General features: G+C 41.6%; 1 protein-coding gene across 2 annotated transcripts in view; it reads left to right on the top strand.

Moving 5' to 3' along the window:
• The window catches only part of IFT81 (intraflagellar transport 81), a 135,207-nt gene that overhangs the window by 23,402 nt on the left and 96,941 nt on the right, over nt 1–14,864 (top strand). For both annotated transcript variants that reach the window (XM_066603266.1, XM_066603267.1), the window contains 4 exons: nt 4,672–4,761; nt 5,712–5,777; nt 6,438–6,548; nt 11,561–11,645. In XM_066603266.1, coding sequence (XP_066459363.1) covers nt 4,672–4,761; nt 5,712–5,777; nt 6,438–6,548; nt 11,561–11,645 — 352 coding nt within the window. The remainder of the gene's footprint in view (nt 1–4,671; nt 4,762–5,711; nt 5,778–6,437; nt 6,549–11,560; nt 11,646–14,864) is intronic.

Genomic DNA, 14,864 nt, shown 5'->3' with positions numbered 1-14,864 from the left:
ACCATGAAACCTAAGTGCAGTAGGTACAAAAAGAGATGTTTGAAATGAATCTATCTGCAAAGTATGAGGTCTGCATTATAGAGTAAAATCACACAGCCTGCACACATGTATGGAAACTAGGGTAAATGGTGTTTATAGCATCCTATCATCATCAGATTAGGTTAGAAAATTTGTGGTGGAAATTACCCCAAGATAAGTGTAGTTGTAGTGGAGAATAAAGTATCTCATGCCATACTTATTGGAAAAATGACCAAATATGGGATTGACAAGACAACTGTTAGATGGATTCAGAACTGGCTGAGTGGTTGTACTCAAAGACTACATATAAATGGCTGCACACCCAACTGGAAGAATGTCTCAAGTGGGGTACCATAAGACTCTGTTCCAAGACCAGTGTTGTTCAACATGTTGAGAAACACAGATCTAGATAATTTATAAACTCCAGTTCTCGGGCACCCCCAACAGGTCCTGTTTTCAGGATTTCCTCAGTATTGCACAGGTGATGTAATTATTGTCTGCGCCTCAGACATTGTCTCAGGTGTTCTTACTATAGAATATCCTGAAAACATGACCTGTTGGGGTTCCCTGAGGATGGAGTTGAGAAACACTGATCTAGATGATGGAACTGAGGGGAAACTGATCTAATCTGACAATGACATCAAGCTAGAAGGGATAGCTACCACTAGAGAAGAGAGAGAGAGGTTTCAAAAAGACTTAGACAAGCTTGAATAGTTGGTGGTGACTAACAGAGTGACATTTAACAGGAAGAAATGCAAAGTCTTACATCTGGACAGGAAAAATTTAAAAAAGCACATACAGAATAGGAGGAATTAAGCTAAGCTGCACATATGATAAAGACTTCAGTATACTAATAGATTACAGACTGAACATGAGTAAACGATGCGATGCAGCAGCAAAAAAAAGGCAAATTTAATTCTGGGATGTAAGAGAAGCATAGCGTTTTAGATCACATGGCATAATTATTCCCTGCTACTCTTCCTTGGTCAGACTTCATCTGGAATACTGTATCCAGTTCTGGGCACCCCAATTTTAAAAAGGCATCAACAAACTGGAGCAAGTTCAGAAAAGAGTTACTAGGATGGTGAGCGGACTGCAAACCATGTCGTATGAGGAACGGTTAAAGGATCTGGGAATGTTTAGCTTGCAAAAAATCTTTGACAATGAGGGTGATCAATGAGTGGAACAGGTTGCTATGGGAGGTGGTGAATTCTCCTTCAATGGAAGTCTGCAAACAAAGGATGGACAGACATCTGTCTGGGATGATCTAGTGAATCCTGCATTGAGCAGGGGGTTGGACCCGATGACTCCGGAAGTCCCTACCAACTCTACGATTTTATGATTCACACAACATTTGTGACGTACAGTTGAGGAATATGTTCATCTGTATGCAAAAAAAACAAATTGAACTATATGCGAGTGTACGGTAATACACACTTATTTTTGCTGTATAAAATAGTGTAGTAGATTAGACTTTTCAATATCATCAAGAAAGAGTATCGATGGCTCTGTTTTAGTCTTATGTTTGGACCATAGAAGCATCTTGAACAATGGAAAAAAACTGCGGTGCTGGATCCAACATATGTTGGACACGAATAGTACCTGACAGACTCCTGCGATTATAATAGGGTCCATTGAGTTTCTGTTATGGTGTTCACCGTTTTTCTTGAAAAAATAGTGCTGTGTGCTGCTTTATTTTTCACATTAAACCAGCAGAATCTACATCGGAAGCTCCTAAATGAACCTGATACAGAAGTGGGCAATCTTGGACTTAGTCTGTCACCTATTTTTTGGGCTACAAACTGAATGTGCTATACAATGTTAAGTAAATCCACTGTTCAGAAATCGGTCTTTATGTTCTCCCGTGCCATATGCAAATTAGCGGTTGACCATCTGATATGGACTCTCTCCATTCCCAGTGTTTTAAAAATGCCCGTTTCCATCCTTGGTAATGTCATGCGTTCCATCATCACCACGCTTGCCCCTAACTGGCGACGGCACATGCGCGTGACATCAGTCCTGGCCGAGAAGGACTCGCAGTGTCTGCGCCTGCTCGCTTAGTGCGGTGCAAGAGCAGTGATGATGGACTTAATGATGGAAAAGGCCTGGACTGCAGGCAGCAGTGAACTGCTCATTGGACGGTCAACCACTAGTTTTGCATATGGTACTGGATAAGCATAAAGAGAAATATCTGAACAGTGGAGTCATGCTGAAAAGAAAAAAAAAGATATCCATGGATGCCACTTAGCATCGCACATTGTATAGTACATTAGGTTTATAGCCCAAAAATAGGTAACAGACTTCCTTTAACATGGTGGGAACTTACTGTAGCTGTGCAGAACCTGTTGATAAGAACAAAGCCATTGACTTCTCATATTGTTGAAACTTTTTTAGTTTGTCTTGCTTAGACTTCTGGTCTATATATTCTTCTCCGGTTTGTAGTATACACCCCATTGTATTATATTCTTGTAATACAGTTCATCTTTTTTTTAATATCTTGCAATTTTGGCTAATGAAATATCATTTGGCCTACTTTTCTTCAACAGTTTAGTTGGCTCTTCTATACTGTGTTGAAATCTGTACAGGGTTAAAGAGTATAAGAAAGGTAATTGAAATGCTTGTAAAAGCGCTGAAGTCACAGCTTGCGAACAGGGGTAATATAGAGGAAAGGTTCAAGTATACCTGATCTTTAGGAACAACAGGAGAATGTTCTGCAGTGGACACAAAGTACAGGCTGCAATGGAGGAGAATTGTATAACTCACCCACCTCTCGACGCCTACACGCCACCACAAGGGTCCTCTATCTGTTTCTGTTAAAGCCAAATCAAGCATGCACTTTAAAATAACAGGCTGTACAGAGCAGAATGCTTTCCTGCTCACTTCAAGGTTACAGAACAGATTTTAGATCTGCAGTTTACCATAATTAGCATTATTGAGTCAATTTATCGTGGGCTTCCAACTTCAGAATTATCACCAAATATCTGCAGAAAAATTAAGCGGATCAATATGGAAGAATGTTAGCGGCTAACATTTATAATTAATAACGAGTTAGGCTTGATCCCCGACAACTGTGTTAATATGTGCTTCTCTACTGTGCTTTTACAATTAGACACATTAATAACCGGCTCAGCAGCCTTCTCAACTGATGACTTACATTTAGCAGGAAATGAATTTTGGAGTGTTTTCCTCGTTTTTATCATCTACAGAATGTTATCAAGATCTCTGGAAGACTGCCCAGCATGCTGTTTACATGGCAATCTCGAGCACAATTGCCTGGTACAAGATGTTGTTAAATGCCACAGACCTCCTCAGAAATTATGTTTCTGTAAAATGAGATTATTTTCCCGTTTTCTTTTAGGAAGAGTTGGCAGTTATCTTTTATAAATGTGATTCTCTTAAATCCTTGTATTTACTTTGGACTGGAAGTATACGGCCATGCTACACTGCGTCCTTTCCGTGTAGTATACAATGTATTCTGTTTATCGGAAATGCACACCTTCTAGATTTAGTTTTGATAGAAAACGGCTAGGGGGAAATGTAAAGATATTTAAATATTAAAGATAAGAAAGTTATGTTATCTTTACTGAATGGTGAACACTGGAAAAACAAAACCCGGAAACAATGGAGGAATTTCTGAGGGGTTTTTCCATCCCAACCCCTCTCCTAAAAAAAAATGTAACAAAAGTTATACAATATATATACTCCACAGTGGCGCCATTAGAAGATACAACTCCCCCACCCGCCTACCAAAAAAAAAATACAAGCCCTTCTATAGCAATGTCAACAAGTTATGGCTCTTGCAGTGCAGCGATGACAATCACTTGGTCCTTAAAGCAAAGAATTGGCTTGTCACTAAGGGGTTAAGGCTCATTTATCAGTGTTTTGTTTTCCGTGTTCTTTTTTTTTTTTTTACTTTATGCTGGTAGAAAAAAGGAACCAAATGGAAACTTTCTTTTTTTTTTTTTTAACGGATGTTGCAGACAGATCTGTCAAAAAGCAAACCATTTCTTTGCGTTTGTTTCAATTTAGCTTCTATGACTTCCAATTATAACTGATTTGTCTCATCGTCTCTTTGTTTTCTTTGACGCATGCTCATTTACAAATTGGATCCACTAAATGGACAACAAAATTGGAACCAAACAGAAACCTTTCCGTTCAGTCCTGTAATCCAGAATAGATCAAAAGGTTCATTTCTTTTTGTTATCCATTGCAGGAAAAAAAGTGCTGCAGTCTGCGCTATTTTTTTCTGTTAATAAAATGGAAATCAGACTGAAGAGAACCTAGCGGAGCATAACTGACGTTTAGAAAATCCTATTGAAATCAATCGATAGGATAAAGATAGAAGAAAAAAAATCAGCGCTCTGGGACTAGGAGTGATTTCAAGGCCTATATGGTCTAATGGTTAAATAACCTTATTTTATTAAATTTTCCAATGCAACGCATTTTCGGCGCACCTATGCGCCTTTTTCAGTTCTGGCAGTTGGGCTCCCAACGAACAGGAAATGATCCTAGAGATTAGCTCCTTTTTCATACATTTAAATTGACTTTAGATTAAAATAACTTGTTACTTTACAGGTTTATATAGTTTATGTTGTTCTGGTTAAATTGCATTCGAAGTGTGTTCTGCTGTAAGACATGTATTTTTCTTTATAGTATGAAGAACTAATGGAGAACTTCAAAACCCTTCATAAGGAGTGTGAGCAGCTAAAAACATCTGGCTTCTCAACTGCAGAGATTAGACGGGTAATGTTACTTTGGTGTGCTTTTTTTGTCTCTCATGCTAGATATCAAAATTTCTAGTAGCTTAATTTGCAAAATTTCAGGGCCTTTTTTTTACACTTGAAATTTTACTGCAAAACCTTTTCTTTCTGTAGTTTTTGGTTGGGATTGATGTGAAACAAGTTTAGTTGAGCATAAAGTACATCTGCCAGCATCCCAGTATCATGGCAGGGAAGCTGATATGGAAGACAGGCTAAACTTGTTGCCCTTGCTACTCAGCCTGCCTTAGGAACTCAAGAATCATCTTTTCAAGCTGCCGCTGTGAATCACCCTGGACTGGTCCGATGGGTGGTTTACTGCTAGTAGCGGTCCTGGACTTTCTTCAGTATGCCATCGTCAACCCCAATAAAGAGCCAAGGAAAAGGATTGACAAATCTCTTTCTGAAGAAAGCCCAGACCACTATCAGCTGTGAACTGTCCATCGAACCACTCCATGGTGCAAGGTGGCTTGAAAAGAGGATTAAGAGCTCCTGCAGCCCGTAGAGAAGCAGAGGAGGTAAGTATAGTGTGTCTACCATGTCAGTCTCCCTGCTCCCTGGTTTAGTAGTTGTAGAGATGTTGACAGATGTCCTTTTGCTTATATAGAACCAACATATTTAGTTATTCCGGCGTGCAGATTTTAATCCTTTTCATTATTCTCTGAGCCCATGTGGTTTCATACTCTAATTTCTTCAGCCAGTTAACTTATAAATATAACTTTTGCAGTGTGAATGGAAATCCGAGTTCCCAGAGAAACTGTACAAACAACATACAGAATCTATACAAATGATTTTCAGCACAGACTTTTTTTATAGTGATATGTTTAAAATATAGAAACATGCTTATCACCCTTTTACAGCTGGCCAAAAGTTTGACAAAAATCTGTTGTGTAACTTATAAAACTATGTTATTAATTACTATTTGTCTCCTATCAGGACATCAGTGCAATGGAAGAGGAAAAGGATCAGCTAATAAAGAGAGTTGAACGTCTTAAAAAAAGGGTGAGAATACATTCGATACTGTAGCATTTCAAAGTTAAAACTGTTGGCTGAGGGAATGCAAACACAGATTAGAAGCTGCATGTTGCTGTATTAGTAAGTAAGATACCAGTGCAACTGACAGAAAGGGGATCTCCTAAGGCTGGAGGCCAACATTTTTAAGGAACTTGAATCCAATAGCTTTCTGTCAGCTGCCAGGAGTAATGGACATTTAAAGGAAGTGCTAAGACCTTTTTACATGAGGCGCTAAATTGTTCAGATTCCCACATCCAGTGGGACTCTGAATGATTATTGTTCAGTGTCAATGCATGCCCGACTGAACAACAAATGAGAATTTGTTTGCTTTTTGTTCGTTGCTCAGTGACAGCATGCAGAAAAGTGAATGACGGATTGATCTGTGTAAACAGGAAGTCATTCACTTATGAATCCTGCCGGTTTGTTATGAATGGAGGCGGATGGGCCAGAACTATCTTCGGCCCTCTCTGCCTCCATTCACTGAGCAATGCACAGGAACGGTTATCGAAGGGATGACCTGATAGGCATCTGCACCCGGCAGGTCGTCTCATGTATAAGGGCCCTACGATTGACCTGTGCTACATATGATATATATGTTTATTTTCTTTAGGATCTCAGTCATTTGCACCCCTTCATTGCTTACTATAGGTGGAGACAGTTCAGAATCATCAACGTATGCTTGAAATAGCAAGTCAGCTGCGTGTTGAAAAAGAAAGAGAAGAATCTTTGACCCAACAGAAACAGGAACAAAGGAATCAGGTACATTCCATCAGAATGCGACCTATTTTCTAATACTATTTGAAAGTTAGACAGTGCAAACGTAAACTAGACTGTTTTAAAATGCGCCACATTTATCACTCAGTGATAAATCTGTCACATTTTATGACTGTCTAGTCTAAGTTTAGACCACCTATTATTTGAATTTTCGAGCAATTTTTGGCATAATTTAGGCCACGCCCCTTTTCAGAGAAGTAAAAAAAAAAACAGTTTGAAAGCGTCTAAAAACACATGATCAATGTGGCTCAAGCAGCAAAGACAAAAAACTGTAATATTTTGAATATTAAATAATCCCCAATGTATGCAATTCTTAAAGTCATTGAGGTGAATTTATCCAGACAAGTGTTTCCTACACCTGTCTTGATATAAACAATGCTGTAAGAAGATGTGCGTATAATTTACTGTATTAAATAATGTTCGTCACATTGCTGGGCTCTGCTCACCAGATAATCAAATCTACAGCAGCTATGAGCTGGCTTACATTTTCAATGTAATTTCCATCAGTTTCTGGCATAAATTGTAGTATATTTGCCAGGCCCTGGAGGGACATGTCTGTCCAGCTAAGCCCTGCCTAATTTTCAAGAAGGAAAATTATCAGAAAAATTTGTGAAAAGCAGGCATGTGCCAAAATCTATAACTTTTCTTCTGTACAATTCTGGCATATAGCCTACACTAAATTGCCATCATTATGCATCATAAGAACTGCAAAGTAAATCAAAGAAACATAAAGATATTGTCTCGAGTAGTCTGAAATCCAACTCCCCTTGTTTACTTTACACTGCAGCTATGCTGTTCACATTATACCTCTGGTGACGATTCCTGGCCTGATGACCTCTTCTCCCAGAATAGTGGAAGACTGTATTTTACCTTGTTTCAAAAGACTTCAGTTTGTACCAGACAGAAGGAATCAGCTATTAACCCAGTTCATAAAACAACTACTAGATTGCACAATCATATGCCATTGTACCATTCCTTTGTTGGAGGTTTGTTTGTGAAAGTAACCAAAACTGTCCCGGTTTGATTGGTATTCATGTATGCTTGAGAAAGACGTCTAGCACGTCGAAACGCGTCGCATATTTCGCATTGCAAGTATCTATATACTTTTTATATAAGGCTGTGACCTTAAATTGTTATGTTTAATAAATGTTTTTATTATTAATCATTACTGACCGCTGCAATTCTTTTTAAAAAAAGAATCCGTCCCTGTTCCATATAAAGTAGCGCAGGAGCCCTATTTTTTCTTTTTCTTTATCTCTGTGTGATCCGACCTCTTAGGAGGTTCGGATTTTTCTGGGTGACACCTGCAGCTCTCCATTGTAATACAACTCGGTGGATTTTTTGTGAAAGAAAAATGCTATATGCCTGCCTGGACACTAGGTGCTGACATGCTCACCCTAGGGTGTCATGTCTGGCACCAGGTGAGTTGATATAAGTTACCAGCTAACATCTGGAAAAGTGTTTGGCGCTCTCCTTGACCTCCTTTCCACTTTTAGACTGTGATCAAGCAGGTATATGTATGTTTAATATAGCTCTCACTCACAACATGAAGGCTGCAGGTTCAATCCCCGTGTGGTTCAAGCAGCCGGCTCAAGGTTGATGCAGCCTTCCATCCTTCTGGAGTTGGTAAAATGAGTACCCAGCTTAGTAGGAGGTTATAAATAAATTACCTGAAAGTGCTCCACAAATAAATTACCTGATCGGCGCTATACAAATAACAAGATTTACATTTATTTATGTGCTGACCCCCTCTTTCATGTTCCTTAAAGGGGTTGTCCCGCGAAACAAAGTGGGTCTATACACTTCTGTATGGCCATATTAATGCACTTTGTAATGTACATTGTGCATTAATTATGAGCCATACAGAAGTTATCAGAAATTATTCACTTACCTGTTCCGTTGCTGGCGTCCTCGTTTCCATGGAGCCGTCTAATTTTCAGCGTCTAATTGCCAAATTAGACGCGCTTGCGCAGTCCGGGTCTTCTTCTTTTCTCAATGGGGCTCCGTGTAGCTCCGTGTAGCTCCGCCCCGTCACGTGCCGATTCCAGCCAATCAGGAGGCTAGAATCGGCAATGGACCGCACAGAAGCCCTGCGGTCCACCGAGGGAGAAGATCCCGGCGGCCATCTTCAGCAGGTAAGTAAGAAGTCACCGGAGCGCGGGGATTCAGGTAAGCGCTGTCCGGTGTTCTTGTTTAACCCCTGCATCGGGGTTGTCTCGCGCCGAACGGGGGGGCTGTTGAAAAAAAAAACCCGTTTCGGCGCGGGACAACCCCTTTAACTCCTAATGCAGCACAGCCATATGCTTCTCCAGCACTACAAGTATTCTCTCCTACATCATCTTATTACAGCAGGGAGAACTGTATTCCACCAAAGTGGAAGGATTTGAATGACTTCCATGATAGGTCTCTAGTCTCTAGTTCTAGGCCACTATAGCTCATAAAACAATGCAAGTGGCGTACATTAGTTAACTCTGTTAAGCCCTATTTACATGCAACGATTATCGCTCAAAAGCTATTGTTTGAGCGATAATCATTGTGTGTAAATGCTCCGATCTTTCACTTTTCAGCTGAATGATGATTTTTAGATGAGCATAAAATCCATCGTTCAGCCGGAGAACTGATAGCAGGGACCACATGCTGTGTTCTCCACAGAGAGCACTGAATACATTGTATTTAGCAGGCAGCTCCATGGCAGAACAAATGAACTGCATGCACAGAACAGACCACCTGCTCATTTACATGCAAATGAAGGTAATAATTTGCTAATAGGCATTAGTGCCTATTAGCAGCTTATACAGAATTATTACTCAAACTGTCATTCTCTCTATCTTTTGAATGAATTTTAAGCATTTATCTTTGCACGTAAAAGGGCCTTTAGACCACAGATGCTTCCATAAAGCACTGGTTCCATTGAGTCTTTTTTTCAAAATCATTTGGACTATGCAACTCATTTTACTGTATGAACCTGACGTTAGGAAGTACAGATTCTCATCGCTTTTTATTATCTTTATCCCTTTTGCCCCTTTTGTATTATCCCTTCTTTTTGTCTTAGGTCTTCTAGTGCAGTTTCCTAATTTTAAACAATTTGGTGTCTGACTTAGCGGGACAACAGGTGTTTTTTTATTGCATTTTTGAGACCTATATTTGCTCTTCTGAGATGTTAATGTTATCCTTTTCTACTTTTTATTATGATAATTGACATTTGTGTGAGCTGTTTAGAGTAACTGTAAGAGAATGTCTGTCTGCGTTTTGTTCTTTCCATTCATCTTGTTAAATGAAGGATTAAAAAACAAAAACTATGTATACATGCACCAAGTCTGCACTGTGTGAATAAGCCTTAACTTGTACCTAAGATTATAAATGACTTTCCCTAAATCAGCAATACAAGTAAATATATGAAACTTTGTAATATATCTTCTTACAGAATAGTGCTTTTTCATAACTTTATCAGGTGTTCCCCCCCCCCCCCGTGTTCGGAACCATTCAATCACTCTGATTTCACAGACGGAAGTCTGTCTCCAAAGAGGATACAGCTTCAATGAACGAATAGATTACAGTTGCCTATAAAAGTCAATGGATACTGGGAAAAAGGAGCATTAAGGTGCACTTAGACACAAAGATGATTACTCAAAGGATGGCTTTTGAGCAATCACTTTGCATAATATACTAATGGGTACTAATGCCTGATAGTACCAATTAGTAGCATGTGAGCTGCTGGGAGCTGAATTTATTCATAGACCCACCCGCTGACAATGTAATCAGCTGTCATCAGTGGTCCCCGGGCAGAACACAGTGTGCAGTCCATCTTATCAGCTGTTTTGCTGAGCAACGGATTTCAAGCCAAACGGAAATCCATTGTTCAGCAGAAAACTGAAAGATGGGCACATTTACACGCAATGATTATCACTCAAAAGATGGCTTTTGAGCGATAATCGTTATGTCTAAATGGGCTAGGTTCACACGAGGTGGAATTACTGCGGACTGTCCTCCCGGGAACTCGACCTGCAATCTTAAGCCCGAGACTAAGCACCAAAGTGGACGAGATTTGCAAAAATCTCATCCACACACTGCGGACAGTCCGCTGCGGCCATGCCACAATGAAACTGACACGCCGTGCGGAATTCAAAGCCGCGGCATGTCAATTGTATCGCTGTTTCTGCTGCGGGGTCTCTCCTCTCTATGGAGAGAGATTCCCACAACGGAATACAGACAAACAAGCCGTTTCAATCCCGCATCAAATGGCGCAGGTTTTGAAGCTGCCTTTCCACTGTGGAAATCTCGTGGAATTTCCGCCTGGTCCTGCTGTGGACATTCCGCGAGCTTTCCGTCCCATGGGAACGCAGCCTTAGAGTAGCTGCGTGATGTCTCCTAAAGAAACCACACAGAGAAAGTATAGAAGATCCTGCTCCCCTATCTCTTTGTAGCACACTTGCTGAAGCAGTAGCATAGAGGAAATTGTACAGTAGTAATGAAAAAACTCTACTGCGCATGTGCGGCAGCGTACCCGCAGTGGAGAAGATGGAAGACCCGCACAGCTACGCAGAGGATCTGGACAGGTAAGTAATGTCCTCTTGCCGCGGGCAGGATGGGATTTTGCTGCCGGCTCCTGCCCGCAAAATCCAACCCACCTGTGGACATAAGGCCTTAAGAGGCATTTTCTCTGATGCGATACGCTACAATGTTTCTTACCAGGAGATCCTCTGGTAGGCCCAGTTTATGAGACTATTATGAGCCCCATGGACATGCTCATATTTTGTATAAATTGATGGTAGGCCATCAGAATGATTCTGAGACATGCCAGTCCAACGCCAACTGGATTATTTAGGATTTGTATTCTTTCTGCACAGAAGGTATCCCAAACACAAAGCCAAAAAGTTTTGTATGAAACTATTCATACTCCCTACTTTGTCAGTATTTATCTCCTTATTTTTATTCACAAGTATGAAGATATTTTTATATTGTAAGTGTAATACTGTAGTTTTGGTTGTGTTTTACAGCTTTTTAGTGCAGAGCAAAAGTTGCAAAGAGCACAGCAGCAGTTGAAAAACATGCGACATGCAGCAGTAGATGCAAAACCAGAAGGTAAATTAAACTGATGAAGGTATATGCATGTATGTATATTGCTGTATTGCACTGGATTGCAGTATGTTACTGTATTTAGTATTTTTTTAAAAAAAGGCTGGACTCACCATGGGTGAATCTTCAAACACATTCTCATTCTGGTTTCTGCCTCACCACATCAATCATGATTATAACCTAAAGCTGGTGTACCAGAATTAACTTTTATCACTTGTCCATAAAATAGGTGAACTTATGGTGACAGGTGATCTTACTGCTGAGACCCCCACCAATCCCGAGAACAGGGTTTCCCTTCTCCCTATCCTCCACACTGCGGGCTTACTGCACCCTTACCTTACTGTATGCGATACAGGTGCTTGGCTGAATGGAGCAGCGATCATGCATGCGTGACAATGAATCCATTCAGTCTAACATCACTGTGGGTGAGAGAAGGGACCCCGCAGTGACAAGAAGAAGGGGACATAGGGCCCTCCTGGTTTCGTGATTGGCAGGGATCTCGGCAATGAGACCCCCAGTGATCAGACTTTTATCTCCAATCCTATGGATAGGTGATAAAAGTCTGTTCCGGTGCAATTACTGTAAGAACCTTTGCGCCTAGGAAAGCATTTCCTGGAAGAGATATCTAAAGCATTGCTCTGACACTGCTAGTGTGCTCACCCTATATTTTATGCATACCACTGGAATGGAGAGAGATAGAGCAGAATTGGGGTGTTTTATTGGGAGTGAGGGGGGGAAAGGGGGTTAACAAAAAATGAACCCATTCTAATTCCAACTTCTTGGTTGGAATTTAAAAAAAGAATGCTTTTAATTAGGGCTGGGTGATTAATCAAATTAATTAGATTAATTTGCCGATTTAGCACTCCCCAATTAATTGAATCGTACAATCATGTGTGGTAGCAGGCGCTGTCGGAAGAAGTTGGTAGCTGTCACACTGTGCAGAGCACCAGTGAGCGGTATGTGAATGACCTTTGTTTTAAAAAGAAAAGGGAAAAAGCAAAATATACTTGTTTGGTATCATCACTTCTATAGTGATCCATATAATAAATTGATCACACTTTTATCCCTCACAGCATACACTATTAACAGAAAGGCTTACCGCTGAGAACCGCAGCAATTCGCAGAATGCTGCAGATTGCCGGCCGTGAGCGAGAATCTCAATGATTCTCTGCTCGTGGACAGGGTGCTGCTCTTTCCATAGCAATGGCCACTGGGAACGCAGTAAAATTTCCCACTTGGTCAGGAGCCCTAAGGCATCTCTTTTTCCTGAGCTTGTCCATCCTCTTCTCCCCTCTGGGTCACCTCACCTCCACCCTGCCGTCTTGTTATGAAGCGTGCATTCCGCACATTCTCCTTCCGGCAGGTCAGTGAAGGTCACAGCCTTGTGACGTAGCATTCACTGACTAGGAAGGAATGCTGATCTATTGCAGAGACAGTGCACATGAGCAGGGGGGTCCAGATGCTGATTGTAGTTGGCCTCTAAGAAGAGGGGCTACAGGTGAAAACTCACATTTTTTACAGTTTTACCTGTAAAGACCCCGTAGCAAATAATCGCATCATAAGTGTGTGGTTTTTACACTGGATTTTTTAACCACACAGCACTAAATAAAGTGCTCACACCCATCTGAGAAGTGGGGTGGGGTGTTCTGCAATAAAAACAAAAAATGTTGTCTTAAAAATGTATATCAAGACGAGGCCCATTCCTTAAGAGGGTTGTACTACAATTGCAAGTCATTCCATATCCACAGGCAAGGGGAAAACTTGCAGATCTGTGGGGGTCGCACTGTTGAGAAACCCGCTGATCTCCAGGTTGGGGTTCCCAAGTCCCCAGTACTCCTCACTGTGGGGTTACTGCACATCTTACAGTGAGGAGAAAGCTGAAAGGAGTGATGGTCGCGCAAGTGCACTAGTACTCCAATCACTTTCAGTGGGACTGCGAAGATAGCCGAGCAGGTGACGCTTGGCTATTTGCAGCAGCCACATTGAAAAATGACCGCTCATGCTTGGCCAGCACTCCATTCACAGTGGCGTCAGTGGGGGTAAGAAGCGGCATCCGCAGTGCCATGATAGCGAGGCATGGAAGTCTTGTTCTGCACTTCAGCGGGGGTCTCAGTGTTGAAACACTCACCGATCAGCAATTTTCCCTTATCCTATGGATCGGGAATTATTGCAATGGTGGTACAACCCCTTTTAATATATTACACACTGATTGCCAAAATTGTCTTGTTAAAACTGAGGATGATCACAAGTGTAACCTAATGGACAATTATGATTATCTAAACATATTATGAAATAGGTGTACTTGCAATTGCGTTTTTATCACTTTTTTTTTTTTTTACCAAAAACAAAAGAAAAATATGGATTGAAATTAAAAATCATCTGAAAGTAAAAAAAAAAAATTGATTTCTCGTTCGTATGATTGAGTAGACAGCTTGACTATGAGATGGACACTAAGTAGAAAATGAGCTTGCTACTTCCACTTGCTGTATAACCCCATGCAGGCACTTTTTAGCTTCGTGTCTATAGGAGAAGGACAAGTGGACGGTGGTCCTCCCGGGCTGCTCAGAAGAGGTCGATGGAGTAGCATTACTCTCTGCTCTACCCCCACACTAGAATGGTGAATGGGTAGCTGATTCCTGTCTATTGCCAGCCCTACCTTTGAAGGCAAGGTAGTACAGCTGGGTTCCAGCACGTGACCCGCTAGCTATTGGGTCCTCCTGGAGCCACCCCTCCCCTGGGAATCGTGGGGAGTGGGTAGGAAGATGGGTAAGTAGGCAACACTAGCTGCATCAGTGGAGTTTCCCCCCTTTCCCCATTGCGACCCCTATGTTTCAGCTGGGGGGCGTCCCTCCTGGCACTTCCACCTGAGTCCCACCATCGGCAGGCATTTTCCCCGGACCCACTCGGGGTGCTCACCTTTGCAGAGGCAGCATGGCTTCTTTGGTGGTCCTGGCAGGCGCGCGTTCCTCAAGGCAAGATCCCTGGTTCCATGAGGCTGGAGGCATGCCAGTCGGCCCACCTCCTTGTTGCACGAGAGCTCCTGCTGACGGCCTGATGTCACGGGCGGCATCCAAAGGGCTTGCTCCCGGATATGTGCTTCGGGTGGCAGTAGCGACCCCCTCTTACCACCTCTTCCCCTCTTTCTCCCCATTTCCCTCCCTCTCCTTCTCAACGCATCCGCACGCAGAGCACATGTAGTTAAAAGACCCTGAGGTTGTACAGGCG

This window comes from Eleutherodactylus coqui, chromosome 5, assembly GCF_035609145.1.
Source record: "Eleutherodactylus coqui strain aEleCoq1 chromosome 5, aEleCoq1.hap1, whole genome shotgun sequence".
Taxonomy (NCBI): Eukaryota; Metazoa; Chordata; class Amphibia; order Anura; family Eleutherodactylidae; genus Eleutherodactylus; species Eleutherodactylus coqui.
The sequence above is the reverse complement of the archived record's forward strand: the minus strand, read 5'-3'. Positions and strand labels throughout refer to the sequence as shown.